Source organism: Passer domesticus, chromosome 5 (assembly GCF_036417665.1).
Source record: "Passer domesticus isolate bPasDom1 chromosome 5, bPasDom1.hap1, whole genome shotgun sequence".
NCBI lineage: Eukaryota > Metazoa > Chordata > Aves > Passeriformes > Passeridae > Passer > Passer domesticus.
Genome location: NC_087478.1, coordinates 51,312,685 through 51,330,653, shown reverse-complemented (window position 1 = coordinate 51,330,653; position 17,969 = coordinate 51,312,685). Strand labels below are relative to the sequence as shown.

Genomic DNA, 17,969 nt, shown 5'->3' with positions numbered 1-17,969 from the left:
TCAGGGCTTTGTTTTCAGCATTAATGCTTAAGGGCACATTAAAACTTAGAGGTAAGACTACTTCTTAGAGTAAAATTGTATTTTTCATGCTAATGTCAACTCAAATTACTTGTAAATGTCAGCCTAGATAATTTGACTTTTTCGTGTATCAGATGTGACCTTTTGGTTTTCTAATGAAGTCTTAAAGTATTTATTGCCAGGATATGTTTTTAGTGTCTGTTTTACCTTATTGTTATGTACTTGGATAAAAGTACGTTCTAGGACTGTTCTGGAGTCAAGAATATGTTTGGCTTTGATGTTTGTATGAAAAGGCATTCTGAATCTGCCAAAGCAGTAATGATTCCCTGCTGTTGCTTCAAAATATGTACCAAAACCCCAATTTCCAGTAGTCTGCCTCTCAATACAGCGGTAGATGCATTCTTTCCTGCAACACAGAGAGCAGAGGACTGATTTACATGATTAGCTGTGACCTGCATGGGAGCAGCTGCCTTCCCTTGAGTCTGGCCTAACGTGCTCTTTCACCAGAGAGTATAATACTTCACTTCCAGATCTACATAGGCTTTTTATAGTCACAGCTAATCAATTTTTAATTGAAAAAATATATGGAATTTCAAAAGCCATATCATGAGCATTTCAGATTTCAAACCTTGGCTGTAATTGCTTCCCTTTGGTGTGCCCACCATGGCCCTCGTTTTCCAGAAGTGCTGCATTCTGTGTCCCCACTGAAATGTCAGGACTCACAGATACAGGTACTACACACTGTCTGAAGGTAGATACAGTAAAATACCTGTGGATTAAAAAAACCCACAATATACGACCCAAAATTTTATTTGGACTGTGTGTATGTGTGTGTGTATATGTATACACAGACACACACATATATATATTTAAAAAAATCTCATCAACTGTTACACAATTTTAGTTTTTATTAGGAAGTTTCAGAATACTTTGAACTTGTGGATATTGGTATTATACTGCAGAAGAATGTATTAATTATGGGGAGCAAATCTGCACTTAGTTGCCATCAAGAATTAATTTCATAAAGAATACAAATGATTGTTGTCCTGCTTGTCTTAAAAGTGGGAATGAGCCTGAAGAGCACAGCCTGAGATCAATCAGACAAGAATGAAAAGGGAAAACTATTCCTGAGACAAATTCTAGATTTTAGAGAGGCCAGCCTTTGCAGTATGCCAGTCTTTGACTGCAGGGGCTGGATTCATCCATTGATGTCCCAAAATGACAATCTCTGCTGTGCTGGCAGATGACTGTTTGTGTACCTTGGGTTTTATTTTGAGGTCTGTGCCTACTGCTGGTGTTGTGCAGCAGGTTCTTTGCGTAGCTGCAAATAAGTCCCTGGCTGCCTGTAATCCTGAGATCAAAGAGAAGACTGAGCTTTTCTGAAGAGCAATGTGAGTCATCAGGATGTTAATTTGGAACTTTGCAGCCTGTAATTTTTTATTTGTATTCCAGCAGACCCTCAGCACTCCTGATTTTCCTAAGCCAAACACCAACCCTTCACTCCTCCCTATTAGGGAGGGTGCCTTTCCAATTCTTAACTCCTCAAGGAGCATCAGTTCCATAAATTTTAACACTGGGGGAGGGAATACAACAACTTTGCAGGGGATGGCTTTTCAAGTAAGCTGCATGACGGATGGAAGCTGGAGGATTTTAAGTGTAGCTAGCTTGATAAATTTTGTACCTTCTGTGGGAAAGGTTTATTAAGTAGAACCTTGAAAATGGTTCAGTTTCCAGGCTTTTTGTAGCAGCCTTCTTTAGTCCCTGAAACACTGAGACCTGAACCTAAACGTTCCCATGGTCCCAGGTGACACTGCATCATTCCACAGTATTGGTTCACAACCTGTCATTGTAAGTGATAAAGCAAAATCAGCTTCCATGTTGGAAAAACATGCATATGGGGAGAGGGAGAGATTGGCAGGATCTCAAAGGCTATGAAGTTCAGGATCAGTTTGGATAAAACCCAAATGTTCAGCTTCTTATCTGAGCTGCAGCATGGAGGTCTCCCTGCAAATCCATGTGACACTTCCCAGCACAATCACATATTCCAGCAGTGAGGCTCCCATTCTGTGGCTTTGTAAATCATCCCTGCCTTCTTCCTGCCTTTCATTCCTCTCTTTTGCCTTTTTTCTGAGCTTTTTAAAGAAACCCATTTAATTTCTTGCAATGTTTTCCTTTTCTGAAAGAGGGGCTGCTCTTGCTCTGTGTAGAGGAGTGAGGGAAGCTGGAATCAGTCAGGAGCTGCTTGTCTCCTTCCTGATCTCCTTTCATTTTACAGCAGCAGATGTGCCAGGAAGTTTCTTCCTCTCGCCAGCTTTGGGAGAGGAGCAGGGCTGTAAGCGTTCACCTTCCCCCAGGAGTGAAAGCTTTAGGCAGAGCAGTTGTTTCCACCTTTTGCAAGGTTTCACAGATGGGTTGAGTTCTGATGCACAACAGTTCACTGAGACAGAAAGCTGAGTTGTGTCCAGGCTATTGTCACAGTGGCAGCACACTTAAATAAAGCCTCACCTGTACCCACCAGAGGCAGCAGGATGTAGTCAGCTGAGGTGGCTCTCTGCTGACATGAATCATGAATAGGGTACTCTGCTGCCTATTTAGACCTTTTATTATTGAAGGCATGAAGGTAATTTGTTGTCTGAAAGGGGCCAGGTGGTAAAAACTGTGTTGACCTGTCTTTGTGTTGTAATAAGGTAGCATCACTGCTCATCCTGCACACAGATGTTGGCTTCTCCTGATCATCGCATCTGCAAGGGGTCCCTTTCCCCTTGCTCCAGCTAAGCACAAGAAGCTCTTTGCACATCTTTCCTTCCTCCATTCTGTGGGATGTTTGTTTGAAACAAACCCCAGTGTGTTAGACATGTGGTGGGGAGGATCTCTGGTGCATGACTGCATCTGGGGGCTGGAGGCTGATGGCAGAGAAACAGAGAAGGGGAGGAACATCCTGTGTTGCTCAACTCAAAGGCTGCTGTGCCTTTTATCAGGGTCAGGGGCTTCATTTCTGGTGGCAATATATCGTGGCAATCCTGGAGAATGTAAAGATGCTGGAACACGTGTGAGATGTGTCCATCAGTGCCAACAGAGGCCATCACCCAAGAACTTTAGTGGATACTTTGCCTCTGGTTTGGGGGGAGAAAATCCTGTTGGAAAAGGAAAAACAAATAATAGCAACAAGGTTATGAAAATGGAAAAACAGTAATAAAAGAAGAGAAAATTATGCAGCTTAATGCACTCAAATCAGGATGACCAAATAACCTCGATTCCAACGATGAGAAAAAGCTGCCTCTCAAAATCAGGGGGTCAGAGGGAAATATTTTTAACAAAGCCTGGAGTGATGCCATAACTCTAAGGATTAATAATAGCAATGCCCAACATTTGAAAAGGATGAGAAATGATCCAAGGAAAATTCCAGGCTGTTAGTGCAAGGCCTCTGAATGTTTTTTCAAGCAAAGACTGATTAAAGACATGTTGTTGAGGGAAAAATGGGATAAAATGTGACACAGATTTTCTAAAGATAGATCTTGCCAGGCTAATCTAATAACTTTTTTGATAAGATAACTGATTTTCTACCCCAAGGAAATTCAATAGAATTTCATCTCTTTGGACTTGAGTGAAGATTTGATACAGTCCATGCAGGGATCTATTAACACAAGAAGATGGGGGTTAGTTAGGAAATTGGAAAGTGAGCAGAGGCTGGCTTTGACAGAGGTGGCAAGGGCTGGGTTGGCTGAGATGGATTTGCAAGCAGGGACCTTCAGCTCTCATTCTTAAAAACTGGTATTTTTTAATTTTCAGAAAGGGTTTTGGCACAAATCATAGCAGTGTGCTCATGAAGCTAAAATTTGCTGATGCCATGATGCTGAGAGGCATTGTCCTGACAGAGGAAGTTTGGGAAATCATCCAGGAAAAAGTGACCTTGAGGGCTGGGACAGAATAAATGGGATGAAATGCAGTTTTTCACAAATGGAAATGCAGTTCTCCACAAATTGAAGGCAAATGTATTTTTAAAATAAAAATACACAAACTGCAGTGTGTATGTAACATATAGACTATATATGCATCTTAATGCATGTTGAGAGCAGAGTGTTGGAAGGGTGGTGGTAAAGGCTGTAGAGCAGTATTTAATCTCAGAATGATTGTAAACCACAAAAGTGGATTTTTCCTCAGCCATGGAAAAAGCAAATGCATTTTGAGTCTGCATTGGGAGAGGTATTTCCAGTAGAAACAGAAAAGTATTGGTGCCATGTGAAAGTGGTAGGAAGTGATGTGGAGGCACAAATCCTGTGTCCTGGTCAAAAAAAATATTCCCTTTGGACCAGGTAGAAAGAAATGGCCTGGGGTGATGTGGTTTTTTAACAGAATGTTCTCATGGAGACAAACATGAAGAAAGGGGCTCATTCAGCTGATCAAAGTGTGTGCTGAAGAAATCCGTGGCTCCTCTCCAGAAATACATCAGGAGTAAACACTTTGGAAGGAAAAATGCACGATTTAAAGGTCAGCATGGGCACAGCAGCATGTGAGTATTAGCAAGTCATGCTAAGCTCAAGTTGAAGGTGCAGATGTACCCAGGCCTGGCTGCAGCACAGGATTTTATTATTTATTAACCTGCAGCCCCGTGTGCTCCCTCGGCTGCTGCCCTTCGCAGGCTCACACAGTTGCATTTGCAGCTGTGATCCAGAAAGATCTCTGGGCAAATGCAGGGTCTGAGCACCTTGGAAAATCTGTCTTTAATTGAAAATCAGATCTGATTTCCAATTAGCTTTGTCCTGGGAATACCTAAGTCTACTTTTCTGTCTGGGATCATTCCTCTTAATGAAGGCTCTCTAGGAAAATTGGATTATCCCTCTCAAAATAAATATTATTTCAGCATCCTTGGCTCACTCAAGAGAGCTTTCTTAAAACTATGGAAAGGGTAAAATACAGTGATGTAAAGGGAAGATTTATTATTTTGTTGTTTCAGAGCAGTCTATACCATTTGCTGTGTCATCCTAATACTATACCACATATGTATAATTCTAACTTTAAAGTGAAAGCAGAAGAGTTGCATTTAATGTTTTATTTATGGAAATCTTGTGCTTGTACTAGAGCATGGAAATACAAATGGACTTTAGGATTAGAAAACAGAAAAAAGCATTTCCACTGCTCTTCCTTTTCACTTAAAATCTGTTGGGTAAAGGGATTGAGTTTCTGGAGAAAGAGAGTATAAAATTGCCAAGAAATTCTGCTATTTAATTAGACACAGCCACCTTCAACTAGGAATGGTTGGTGTTTGCCTAGCTTCTTGAATGTCCTTGTTTTTCCCACAAATTTTCATAATCTTTTAACACCAGCCATGGCTATTGCTGAAATTAGATACAAAAATAGGAGCAGTAGCAAACAAGCTACTTGACCAAAATCCAGCAGTCCCTTGGGACAGATGGTGCCAGCAGATGAAGGAGATTTTATTACTTAAGAGTTAGAGCATGGGTTTCTGAGGTGAATCTCAACCTGTCCTGCCAAATGTCTGCTTGAAGACAGCAGTAATAAAAAAAATTATTGAAGGGAAGGACCTTGGCCTCACAATCTCCTTCACTTTTAGAGGAGAATACACTTGCATTTTTAGGGGCTTTAGGATCCAGCCTTCTCTTTCCCATTGCAAGCAACATCATTATTGCCATCTCATATGCTCTGTCCCTTTTATTGCATTCCTGAATGTCCCTGTGTTACATTCCTGAATACAATAATCAGGATATAGATAACATACCGTTTCCCACTCATTAGAGAAGACTTGTACTATCTATTTATATGAAAGATACCGAAACTTTCCTATGGCACTGTGACCTTGTTCAAAATCTGAGCTCAGATTTAATTTTGAACATGGTTCCTGACCTATATACACAGAACTGGAGTATTAAGAGTGTTTTGAAATACAGATTTGTGTCTTGGCTTGATAGTCACATCACTTTTTTAATGTGTTTTCCAGTATTTGTAACCAATTTATTCTCAGGCCTTTGGCAAGAATAAGAGTTTGGATAATAAACATTCGGAGTATTTTTTTTTCTTGTCTTAATTTAGCTTGTGATTAAAGTAAATGGAGATATTCTATTTCTGCAATAAAAAGTACTGCTCTTCATCACTTTGATCAACATGTTTGTGCCTACATTTTCCTCTCTCCACAACTGAAAATGCAAATAATTGTCTCAATATAGTATTTATATTGCAGTTCTATTAATATCAGCATTATAGTCCTTTGTAAAGCACCACATTGGAAAAAAGAGTGCTCACAAATTTAAATCAAATTGTCTGCTGCTCCCACTCTTGCTGTTTGTGTCTGTAGTCTCACTGAAGAGCCTCAGGCAAGGAACAAGACCCTTTTGTGCTATGGGCTGTGCAGACCAGATCAAAACGGTGATCCATGACCCCAAGAAATTCAGCATTGCAAATGCATGTATATTGCTGCCTGAAAGACAACTCCTTCCAGGCTTCCATCCAGCTGAACTATAATTTCAGACTCAAGACCTCATTTGTATTTAGGACAAACTGGGTAAATTCTACAAAGCTGAAGAGATGGGTCTTATTAGTAGATTATCACTCTTTCAGTCAAAAGGGCTGGTGATGGAGTCCCAGGTGAACAAACAAGGTTCTGATGCTTGGCTATCAGTGCAGTGATCTGTTCATTTGAGCCGTGGGGAGTGTTTGTCCTGCTGCTCGTCACAGACTGCACTCCATTTCTTTTGAACCAACTGCGTCTACCAGTTACGATGGAAACACTTTGCCTTTGAATCATCCATTTTCCCAAATGTATTCAACCCATGAGTAACTTATTAAAGATCTGCACAGACTCCCTCTTAGCCAGTCAGAGTGAAAATGAAAAAACCCAGCATCCCTTGTGTTTAAAGTGCTGCTGTAGAAGTGCTGCGTTATGTTTTTGTAATGTGAGTTTGGGAAAAGAAAAATAATTTGCTGTACTGCTGGGACCCATTACAAATGAAGAAGATTATCTTTGACTCCTTTCAGAGGTTTGAGTACATCAGAGTATGATGGAGTGTCATGGTCACCATGCAGTGTTTGACAGTGACCATTTGCAAATAATTAATGTTACCATGGCATTCCCCATATAAAGCTACAGTCCATTTAATTATGTGCAGAGGCAACACTGTAATGATCTTGAAGATAACAGCTGTAGAGGCAGTATCTGTCAGGAATTAAAAGAGGACTTGAAGAAAATTGTATTGCATTGTGACTTAAAAAATGTGGTCACAATTTTACAGCAAATGTAAAACTGAGATTATTTCATTTGTTTCTAATTTTTCTTTTCTTTTTAAAGGCAACTCTTGGCTTGCTTCACACTAGGGAAGGGAGGGAGTTGACAGGCTCTGTGATTGAACCCCTGAATTGGAGGGGTGAATTTGCTGTTGAGCACAAGGCCTGTGATATGTGTATTATTAATTCAAACATATTATTTCTCAGTTCTGGGAATAAGGGCATTATGCACTGGTGATGGTGGTGGTGCCAAGCAGCCTGCCCAGCCCCATAGGTTGCTAAATAGGGAAGTTCAGAATGGACTGTGTCTTTAGAGAGGGATTATCAATCTCAGAGGATGTTCATCAGTCCTGCCTTTGTCACTGTATCATCTCTGGGAAACCTCAGAGTTTGCCTGACCCAGCCAGCAACTGGTGTGGTGATGGTGACCTACCATCCTGAGACTAGGTAGAAAAGGAGAAGAAGAGCATTGTCCCTCCATGATTCCCTGTTCTTCCCATCAGCCTTCCCAGCCCCACTGATGAAAATGCACCTTTTCTGCAGGGCGAGGTCTTGGGGAAAGGGTGACCTGTGTGAATGCTGATGGCTGGCACTCACACAGGTCATCCTGGTTTGGCAGCAAACCAGGGTAGCCTTGGAGGGGACATCCTGCTGTTGGGCTGGTGTCAGCCTCCTGTGCACTTGGAAAGATCACAAAGACTTTTTGGCGAAAGCACCCCACGCTGACAGTGCAGCTGGGGAGGGCTCCAGCTCTGTGTGCTCATGTGCTCTCTTCCCTTGCTTAGCAGGCACAGTTTCACAGCTCCAAAAAGTGACCCTGAATATTTAGCTGACTTTACTTGTTCCCCATCAGCTTTATATTTCAAGCTTTTTCCCATCCCTTTCCCACCTCTTCAGAGCTTGTTAGTATGTTTGCTTCAGTCCAAAGTGAGTCTTGAGCAAGCCTGGGAGTATATTTGCTTCCTCTTTTTTTATCTTGCGTTCTTTGATGTTTGTGATTCTGGATGGTGTCTACAATGGACTCCCTTACACAGTGTAAGATGGAGAAGACACCCTCTGCTTCTTTTTAGAATCAGTATTATGCAGTGAATGGTAAGAAGGCGAACTTGGGAGAAAATGCAGTGCTGTGTTGGCTTAGGTTTGACTTTTGATGGATTTGGGGTTTTTTTTAATTTTCTAGTTTTCATTTTGAAATGCGACAGCTCGGTCTGTCTGCCATACAGTCCTCCCAGCTGGCCTTCTCCAGTGTTAAAAGTGATGCTGTGCTTGTCTGTTTGTACTTGTAGTTCCTGATCATTTTTGGTGTCTCTTCACTGCTTTTTATCAGTACATGTTAAATCTCTTTTTCTTTAACTCATTCATTTCTCTGGTTTTTTGAGATGTTGTTTTCTCTCCTTGTGCTCTGCTCCTTTCCTTTGTGTCATGCTCCTGTTCTAATAAACTCACCAGTTTGATCACTATCCAGTTTATTAGTCAGCATATGGCAATACTCACATTGGTCCTGCTTGGGGTATAAAAAAGGCAGTGGGCCACTGGTAGTGGTATTAAATTGTGGTTTCTTGTTTTGTGGAACTTGGTCTAGCTCAGACTTTGTCAGCGCTGGTGTCCTACCCCCTGTGCTGCCCAGGCACTCCTCTGCATCCATGTTATTGCTGCACTGTTTTTACAGCTGTAGCACCCTACAGCCCTTGGACCAAGACACTTTTCCCCCCAGCTGATTGAGGAGTACTGATTTGCTGATAGTAAATATCAACAGGAATTTATGGCTGTCCTTCCTTGACTATAGTAAGAGGGTGAAGTGATGCATTTTCAGGAGACCAGAGCCAGTTGATGGAGGAGTTCCTGATGATTTTTGAACCCATGCCAGAGCAGAGATCTGGGAAGTCCATAAAGCTAGGTGAGATAGGTCCTTTCTGTAGTGTGCAACCCAGGTCAAAGTTTGGCTCTTTTTTTGAAGAGGAAATGATCAACTATCATTTCCATGCACTGAGCTGGCCTGACATCATTTGAGCTCTGTCAGAGTCTGACCCATTTTATTCAGTGTATGTTACATACCTCAGTACAAATGATGAAGCAGTGAATTAACACAGGCAGTGATTCATAGCAGCAGATACCTCTGCAGAGGGTGTCTAGATCTTTCCATAGCTGCACTTTGCTGAGGAACCACCTTGTTTCCAGCCCAAAATCATCTGGGAATGCCATCTGCAGCTGGGAGGTCTCTGCACCAACCTCCCCCCACCTAACTTCTGAACATGCTTTATCTTTGCTGTGCCATAAAGGAGGGCACAGATGATCTCCAGCATCTCATGCTATGGGGGTAACAAGCACCAAATGTTGCTGTAGCTCTTGTGTCAGAAATGTGCCATGTGGTGTGAATGCATTTAGCCTCAATTGCTGCCATGGATCTCGGTGTCAGTGAGCTCAGCCCCACATATGTCTGTGCTGGTTTTGCTTTTTACTTAAACTCAGTCAGAAAGTACTGCAGAAAACCTAGCCTTGCTGTGTGTTGCTTTCTCCCTCTCTGCTGTGGGCACGTTGCTGGTGCAGAATCTGTTGTTGCTGTTGCAGTGTGTTTATTGTGGCTGAGTGTTATGCATTAATCTTGCAGCATCCTGTGGTGATGGAACGTCATCCTTGTTCCCCTGAGTGGTGATACTCCAAGCATACCTTTTTTTGCATTCTTAGGACATGAACTTTTTTTAACAGTCAAAACCCAAACTGAGCAGTAGAATGAACACCACCAAAACATCTGGTGTCCTCCAGACTGGTTGTGGACCAGCACAGCAGAGAGCAAGTATGAGATCAGATGCCAGTTTCAAACCTGTAGAAGCTTTGATCAAAACACTTTGTATTTTGCATTTCACTTTCCTTCCTCTGTTGAAAGAGGAAGAGCAGCAACTATTGCTGCATGCCACTGCTTCTATATAAACAGCATATTTGTTGCATAGTGCTGTTAAATATTAAGCAGTGTTATATATTTTATAAAGGTCTGATAAAGCACTTTGAAGAAGGAATTTAAATGATAGTGATGTGCTGTTTCTGTTTTTCTTTTGATTTGCTGGGGTTTTTTTACATAGGAAATAGAAAAACAAATATTTGATGTATGCTTGACCTTTTCACTTTTGATCTCTGTTTTGTTTTTCCTTCACAAGTAGCCCCTCATTTTCTGACCTAGCATTTTTGCAGATTTAAAGCGGTGTTTTTCCAAACAGTCCTTTATCCAAGTTCACACCAAAAGTGCTTTGGATTTGGACTCCACCCTCTGCCCCAGACACTCCTCAGCATGAAAGAAAAGCAAATCTGGCTTTTAGCAAGATGAAAGCAGCTTGGATAAACATTAGATTTGAGTTGCCTGGCTCTCTCTGGAGCTGTAGATTCACATCTTGGCTAAATAACTCCTAGCCCTTCTTTCATTTGAAATGCATATCTGTCCACAGTTTGAAGATCTTTTGAATAAGACCTTGAAAGAACGACATCTCATCTGTAAGACACAGCCAGCAAGGATTTGTGGTGTTTTGCCATGACTGCCTGGTGAGATTGTTTACTCCCCAGGTGCATGGCAGTCTCATGCACATGTGGCCCTGCTTGGAGCAGGTGCCCTCCAGAGGTGCTGCTCAACCTCAGCCAGCCTGTGATTCTGTGACTTGCACTTTGTGTTCCAAAAAACCTTCCTGATTACTGGGACTATGCTGGTAAGATCCTTGAAGGTGTTTGGAGTGACATTATTTTCTCTTTGGTGTATTGTCAATGATAATACATCCGTTTGATGTAAGTTCAAAGCTTACTGAAGTCACTGAAAGTTTTCAAGGATCGGGGGAACTGGATAACCTTGCCACGCAGTGACAAAACTTGTGGTGAGAATGTATTGTGCATTGCCTAAACAGGGAATCAAAATCAAGTGAAAGCTGTGCTTTTTTCCCCCAGTTTTTGTTGACATTTATAACTTGTCCCATGAAAGACAGACCAAGGGCAGTCTCCCATTAGCTTGCATTATCATTTCCCATTCAGCGTTTCCCTTGCACATGCAGGTCAAAGGAGAATGGATGCGTGCATGACCTAAATCCTTCAAAACCAGGGCGCAGTATTATTTTCCCAGGGAGGTCTGTCCTCTGGTTGTCCTCTGAGGGAGTTGGTTTCTCACCCCGCAGGATCGACGACTGTTTCTGTGCCTCTCGGAAGCTGGATGCAGTTGCCACCGAGGCCAAGTTCAAGCAAGACCTGGGTTTCCGGATGCTCAACTGCGGCCGGACGGATCTGGTTAAGCAAGCCATATCCCTGCTGGGGCCAGATGGGATCAACAGCATGAGTGAGCAGGTAACGGGACAGACATGTACAGAAGCAGCTGTGGAATGGGAGAGTTTTGTCTGCTTGGCACAGGAAATGAGCCCCAGCTTTCAGCTCTACATAGACAGGACCTTAATGCTTCCCCTTCATTGAGTTAAAGCACTGCCAGGTGAACGCCTATGTTGTGAGGTCATTTTGAGTTCTATTGATTTGCCAGTACTGAGGTAACTCAGCATGAGGATGACTGCATCCCCTAAAATCTTCTTAACAGTGAACTGAGTCGAGTGAAGGCAGAGGAAGATCCCCAGAGAGCTTGGTGTTGAGCTGAATACTTAAAACTGCTTCAGTGCTGTGCACAGTGCTGTGAGACAGGGCTTTGTGAGGTGAGCAGCCTTGCACTGCACACAGCTCTGGGATCTGTGCACCGCCCAGCCTGTCAGTAAATGGTTAATTTCTGGTGCTCTTTAATGGATTTCAGTCCAGTTCGAACAGACCTCAAAAACATGAAAGTATCTTTTCAGTTACCCCTCCACTGGTCATTGTTGCCAACATCCACCAGTTGAAGAGCCTAAATTTCCTTGGAGTTACACCTCTGTGGGGCTGGTGGTTGTGGCTGGGGATAAGGCTGCCCTCTGCAGCTACCTACTGGCAGCTGTCTGCAGGACTGTGGTGCTCACCAAGGTGGTTCCCCCTTCCCAGAGGGAGATGATGGCTTTGAAAACTAACATTTCCTTTTGAAATGACCTGACCTTTCTGGTGCCCCTGATGAAAGTTTGTCGCTGCATGTTCCAAGAGCTGTGGCATCTTTTTTGACAGGAGCTGGATGGCTGCCACCTCTCAGGTGGTCACAAGGGACAAGATCTGGACCGTTCATGGGTTAGGTCTTCTGAGATGAAAGCTGTTCCAGGAATGTGATTTATGTTGCTGTTCAGTAGCTTCAGTCTGAGTTAGTATTGTGGATTCATCTGAGAAAAGCTTTAGAAGAGGGCAATATTTCCTGCAAAAAAATAGTATCAGACTGCCTATTCCAAGGTTCATACTTTTTAAAATTACTCTTATTTTAAGTTAGTCTGAACCTGGAAACTTCTCACAGCATATTTCCTCTGTCCTCCAGGCTGAAAACTGGGAACACTCTGGCTTGATTCATCAAAGTACCTAATCATATGCTTAACTCTGAACACGTGCTTTTACATCCTATTTGAGCGAAAATTAAGCCTGTGCTTAAATGTTTCGCTGGATCAAATGTCCCACATCTTGCAGGACAGAGCCCTAAGTCATACAAAGCTGAAAGAAAGACAGTAATTTCATATTTTGCCAAAAGCCAAATGCCCTTTGTGTTGATTGCACACATTGTTACTGTGTCCTGTGTGTGCTTCGAACTCTAATGTTGGGCTCATTAAAAATCCATTCCTCCCACGTGCAGAGGGGGGTGAGCACAAGGCTGAGCTGCGGGGCCAGCCTGGGGAGACTGGCAGAGGCAAAAGCACAGGGACAGCAGTGCAAGTGAAGGGGAGGTTAAAATCCTCATTAACTCTTTAAAACCCTGACGCTGCAGCATGACACTCTGGACCCATTTTAGTCAGTGTTAAGTCCTTGTTCAGCTGCAGCAGGATCAGGACACCTTGCTTGGTTTGCAGGCTGAGCTTTTGCTCTGGATGGAGCAGGACTCCTCACTGTGGCTGTCCACGTGCTGTGTCTTGTAGGGAGAGCCCCAGCACTGGGTTTTCAGATTCTTTTCTACAGATCTGATTAGACCCCTTGTGCTCAATGAACACTTGAATTAATTACCCAGTGATGCCACTTAGAGAAACTGAAAAACCAGTTGAAGGAACGTGTTTTAATTTTAAGCTGTTACCCCATCCTCATGTTCCAAGGCCCAAGCACAATTTTTTTTGGTAATTTGCATGGTCCTGTTTGTTCCCATAGTGTTTACTGACTGCCAGAGGAAATGATTTGCCACTGGCTGTGGCTGAAGTCCTTTCAAATTCTCTTTGCAAATAGCTTCAAGTCACCCAAGAACTCTCCTTGCCTAGGATGAACTTACTTTTTCTCAATAATGGCATGAGGCGCCCCAAGTGCTTATTCCACAAGTACACTGCAGATTGGATCCTGTGACATGCTCCATGTCTTTCAGGGAGGACCTAAGGACCTTGCAGGGATAAACATTAATTTATATTGTCTCTACAGGAGCAGCCTTACCATACATAAGCACCCACTACCTTTAGCCCTTCACACAAACAAGAAAACTGGGGTAGTTCAGCAAAAAGAGTGGTGCTGGGCTCTTGCTAGGAAGAGCAGTGTCACAGCTCGCTGTCTGGCCAGGACAGGTACCTCCAGGTTCCCTGAAAATAACTTCCCTTCATAGCAGCACTTGGGTTAAAGAGCAAATGGACTGTGGTCTGACAGCAGATTTAGTGGGGGACTCGAGGCAGGCTGTAAACATGCATCAGAGGTAGCTGTGTGCTTCAGGAGATTTACTGCAAAGCAACTGGTGGCTGTTGGTCAACCCCCCCCCTACTGTATTTAATAAGCAGCTTTTGCTGTTATAATTTGCAGTAGGTTTAATAATTTTGTTCGTGGTTTCATCTGGACTCATTACCACAGCCACAGCAGTGCTTCCCTAAAGGGAAATGGTGATCAGGCATAGCAGGTATTTCAGATTAATATAAATTGTATTGTGATGACTCTGTAGTGAAGGGTTACTTAATCTACTTTTTCTTCAAGCAGGGCTATGTTTTCCTAGATCCAGCAACTTGCAACAAAGCTGTCTGGCATTTCATTTAAAATTAAGTCCATGTTTGCTAGGGAGTGCTATACAAAGCGTTGACATTTCCAGCCCCTTACAGTATCCATGTTGAAAAAGCTGTGCTCAGATCTGGCTGATCTTAAAAGAAGCTTGAGATGTTTTAAAGGCTCTTTCAGTAATTGAAAAGTTAGATTTTAAGACACTCTGATAATAGAAAACTGAATAGAATTCTGGTCTTTCTAAAATACCAGTGGAAATAATGGTTGCTTTGGTGAAAACGTGTCTCTGTCCCCAAAGACAAAAGTGCTCAGTTTAGTATATGATGGAGGTGAGGCTGGCAAGCCTAGTTTCACTCACCATGCTGAAGACAACATGAAAAATCCAAGCAGTAAGGACAAATGACCAAAAAAATGGAGATTTTTACAAAAATGTTTGACTTTTGCTACTCTGAGGGGCATGTTTGTAACAGAGGTAATGGCTTTTATTAAATACATGCTGTTAGTCTTGGTGATATATACTTAAATAATTGTTTTTTTTAAATCAAAGAGAGTTCTGTGTTAAATTTGTCAATTCCTTTGTTTTTTAACTCCAAAAAATGACTAGGGCATGACTCCACTGATGTATGCTTGTGTCAGGGGTGATGAGGCTATGGTGCAGATGCTGCTAGATGCTGGAGCAGATCTGAATGCTGAGGTGAGGACTTTTTGTTGGTTGTATCTTTTTTCTGTTGTTTGTTTACATCTTAAAAACTACCCCCTGAAAATGTAACGGAGCGAAAAATCTCAAGAACGAAAAGAAAACAAATCTGTTTTATCCGGGATTGGGACCACTTGAAATGAACAGTGAAATCAAATGGCATTAGGTTAACACAGGGTTCCGCTGCACAGAAGGGGTCCAGCCACTGGAGTTAACCCACAGGTAACAGTGATTAGTTGTGTTTGCACACTGCAGATGAATGCAGGCGTTAATTGGCACTAACCCTGAGCACAGCTCTAATGCTGCTACAAGGACTCACTGAATCTCAGCTGACTTTAAATGGAGAAGGTGAAAGAAACACCCATCTGGTAACTTGCCAAAGCTCAGCATTTCTATGCATATGGATGTTCCAAGTAAGCATCCCCAGCACACAAGAGCCATATAGTTTCCACTGTTTTGTTTGACAAAGTCCCTTGGGCTAAAAAACTGTTGGATGAGGAGCTTGAAGCTTCCAGAATGTAAATGTCTCATTGATGAATGCATATCACAAACTCAGACAATCTGTCCACCAAAGAGATTGTTGTCCAGCTCAGTGCAATGCAGGTATGTACATTTTTAAAGAGCCATTTAAAATCCGTGTAGAGTTATTTGTTAATGATTCCAGTTTCAATTTGTTGAGGTCATGAGTAAATTAAGCTGTCTGCTTCACTTATCTGTGTTCCATCTGTTCTGTTTGGACTTGAGTGAGCTGATAAATTGGAGTCACTGCTTCAGACAGACGTTTTGCACTTGGAAAAAGTCAAATTTAAAAAGTAGAAAGGGATGTCACCTGTAGGAGACTGGCAGTGTTACTACCATGTCATGGAATCAGCTGGTGATTTCAGTTCCCCACAGTCAAGCACACCACCCTCAAAGCTGGCAGCAGCTGAACAATTGAACCCTAGTCAGTCCCAAGACTGGATGGGCAGGGAGGCTGATGTCTGCCTTAACCCTGCCTTATGGCTCAAATGTGAGGTGGCATTATTTGGTTCCTAGGATGAATTTTCATTAGGAGCAGCCCTCCCGATTGCTCCAGTAATCTTCCAGGCTTGAATCAAATGCAAATTTAAACAGTTTTGTCTTCCTGAAACTGCTGACATATGAGAGAACAGCTCCAGTGAGGAATGTGAACCTCCTCATTTCATTGCTGTAGAGTGTTTGCTCTAAAATCAAATGAAAACACTTTTGGACAAGAACTGTGAATAATTATGGCGTGCAATTATACGATGATTTGTGCACACCACAACCAACTGTGCAAATTGGGCAATTATGGCAAAAAAAAAGGCAAATCAACCATGAACAAAAATAAATACTCTGTCAGGTGCTGCGTAATTTTCTTCCTTTCACTTTGCAAATGTGTTTCTAAAAGTAGCCTCAAATGCTGGGCACCTCCCTTTTTGATTGCCCACCCTTCGTGAAGATGGACTCATTTCCAGATGTGCTGAGAAGCTGCAGTTTGCTCTGTACTCAGTGGGACCTGTAGCTGCTCAGCCAGTTTCATCCTTAAAAGCTCATCCAGGCACAGGTCTTTTGCAAACACTATGTTGGAGAGAACTCTGACTTGGGGAAAAAAAAAAAGAAAAAAACCAAAAAAAACACAACACACCAAGAAAAAAACAACAAAACAAAAAGGAGCAAAGGAGTTTAAATGACTTCATTTTCTTTGCTGCTTTCCATGGACTGCCCCGAACAGTGGTGGGCATCATGCTTGAGGAGGAGCTGGATGCATTCACTGAGCTGTGGTCCTGCCCATCCTTCCCCTGTGCTGCTCTTGCTCCACATCCCAATCCCCAAGGCTTGAGCTGCTCAATCCTCTTCCTTCTGACCCAGCTCAGCCCCTGAGGAGCCCTGTGTCCTTGTTCAGAGGCCAGCATACTCCTTGTGGTGCCCTTTGAGCTCTCTCTTTGGCAAATCTGGGTGGTACCAGCCAGGTGCTGGTGCAGATCTGGTAAGCTGTGGGATCTGCACGGGGTCTTCAGACTTTGCCCTGATCCCTGTCCTTAGGACTGAGGGCCTGCTTCTGGCAAAACGCTGCATGTGGCGCTGGGAAATGAGAGCTGCTGATGGAACTGGATATTTAAAGACTGGCCCTGCTCCCCTGTGTGGACTAAAGTACTTGTGACTAGTGAAAGCAGAGCTGGCTGGTGAGACAGAGATGGTGCATCTTTTACTCTGATTTTAGTCCTCCTCGGAAGATCAATAACAAGATTTTGAATTTTATTGTCACACTCCATCTGAGTGTGCAGCCTTGGATTGCAAATGTTCATTAGATTCTACCAGCTCTGTGAACCTCATCAATATTAATACCCCCGTCATTAAGACAGGGAAACTGAAGCAAAGAATGATTATTCATCTTCCCCAGTGTCTGCATTAGAGGCACCAGGCACTAAGGCATAGAAAATAGAAGAAGCAAACTGAAGAATAGCATTTTGTTTTCTAAGGATATAGTTTGCATCTCTTTTAACTGTCACCACCCAGCACTTTTAGCTCAACTCAGACAGGAAAAGGCAGTAAAAAGGAGATTTTCTTAAACATTTCTGAAGTGACACTCTGACCCATCACTTTTCAGACTTTTTTTTCCCCTCTGGTGAGAGGGGAGGAGCCTGGAAGAATGCCTGCAAACTCCGGGGTAGGGCTTGTCATGTGTCTTTCATGACAGCAGTGACAAAAGTACTGATTTAAGTGCAAAGAAATTTAGCTGGGCCTGGGGCAATCCCAGGATGCAGGACTGTTGGTACGTGGCCTGGTGAAGTCAGTGGGAGTGGTCCTTAGCTGTAAGTGTCCTGATCCATCCTTACTTCCCCAGTGTGTGCTGTTATAACCAGCTGTGGATGTTTTGCCCTTGTGCAAAAGAATCTGGTGGCCAGTGGTTTAGATGGAGCTACAGTAGTTGGTAAAAGACTTCATTTGGTAAGAACTCAAATCAAGCTGTCAAATCAGCACAAACAGT

At 42.7% G+C, this 17,969-nt stretch overlaps 1 protein-coding gene across 3 annotated transcripts in view; it reads left to right on the top strand.

Annotated features, from left to right (window-relative positions):
- ABTB3 (ankyrin repeat and BTB domain containing 3) overlaps positions 1 to 17,969 on the top strand; it is a 161,491-nt gene that overhangs the window by 116,172 nt on the left and 27,350 nt on the right. For all 3 annotated transcript variants that reach the window (XM_064420416.1, XM_064420414.1, XM_064420415.1), the window contains exons 5-6: positions 11,403 to 11,568; positions 14,888 to 14,977. In XM_064420416.1, the coding sequence (XP_064276486.1) occupies positions 11,403 to 11,568; positions 14,888 to 14,977 (256 nt within the window). The remainder of the gene's footprint in view (positions 1 to 11,402; positions 11,569 to 14,887; positions 14,978 to 17,969) is intronic.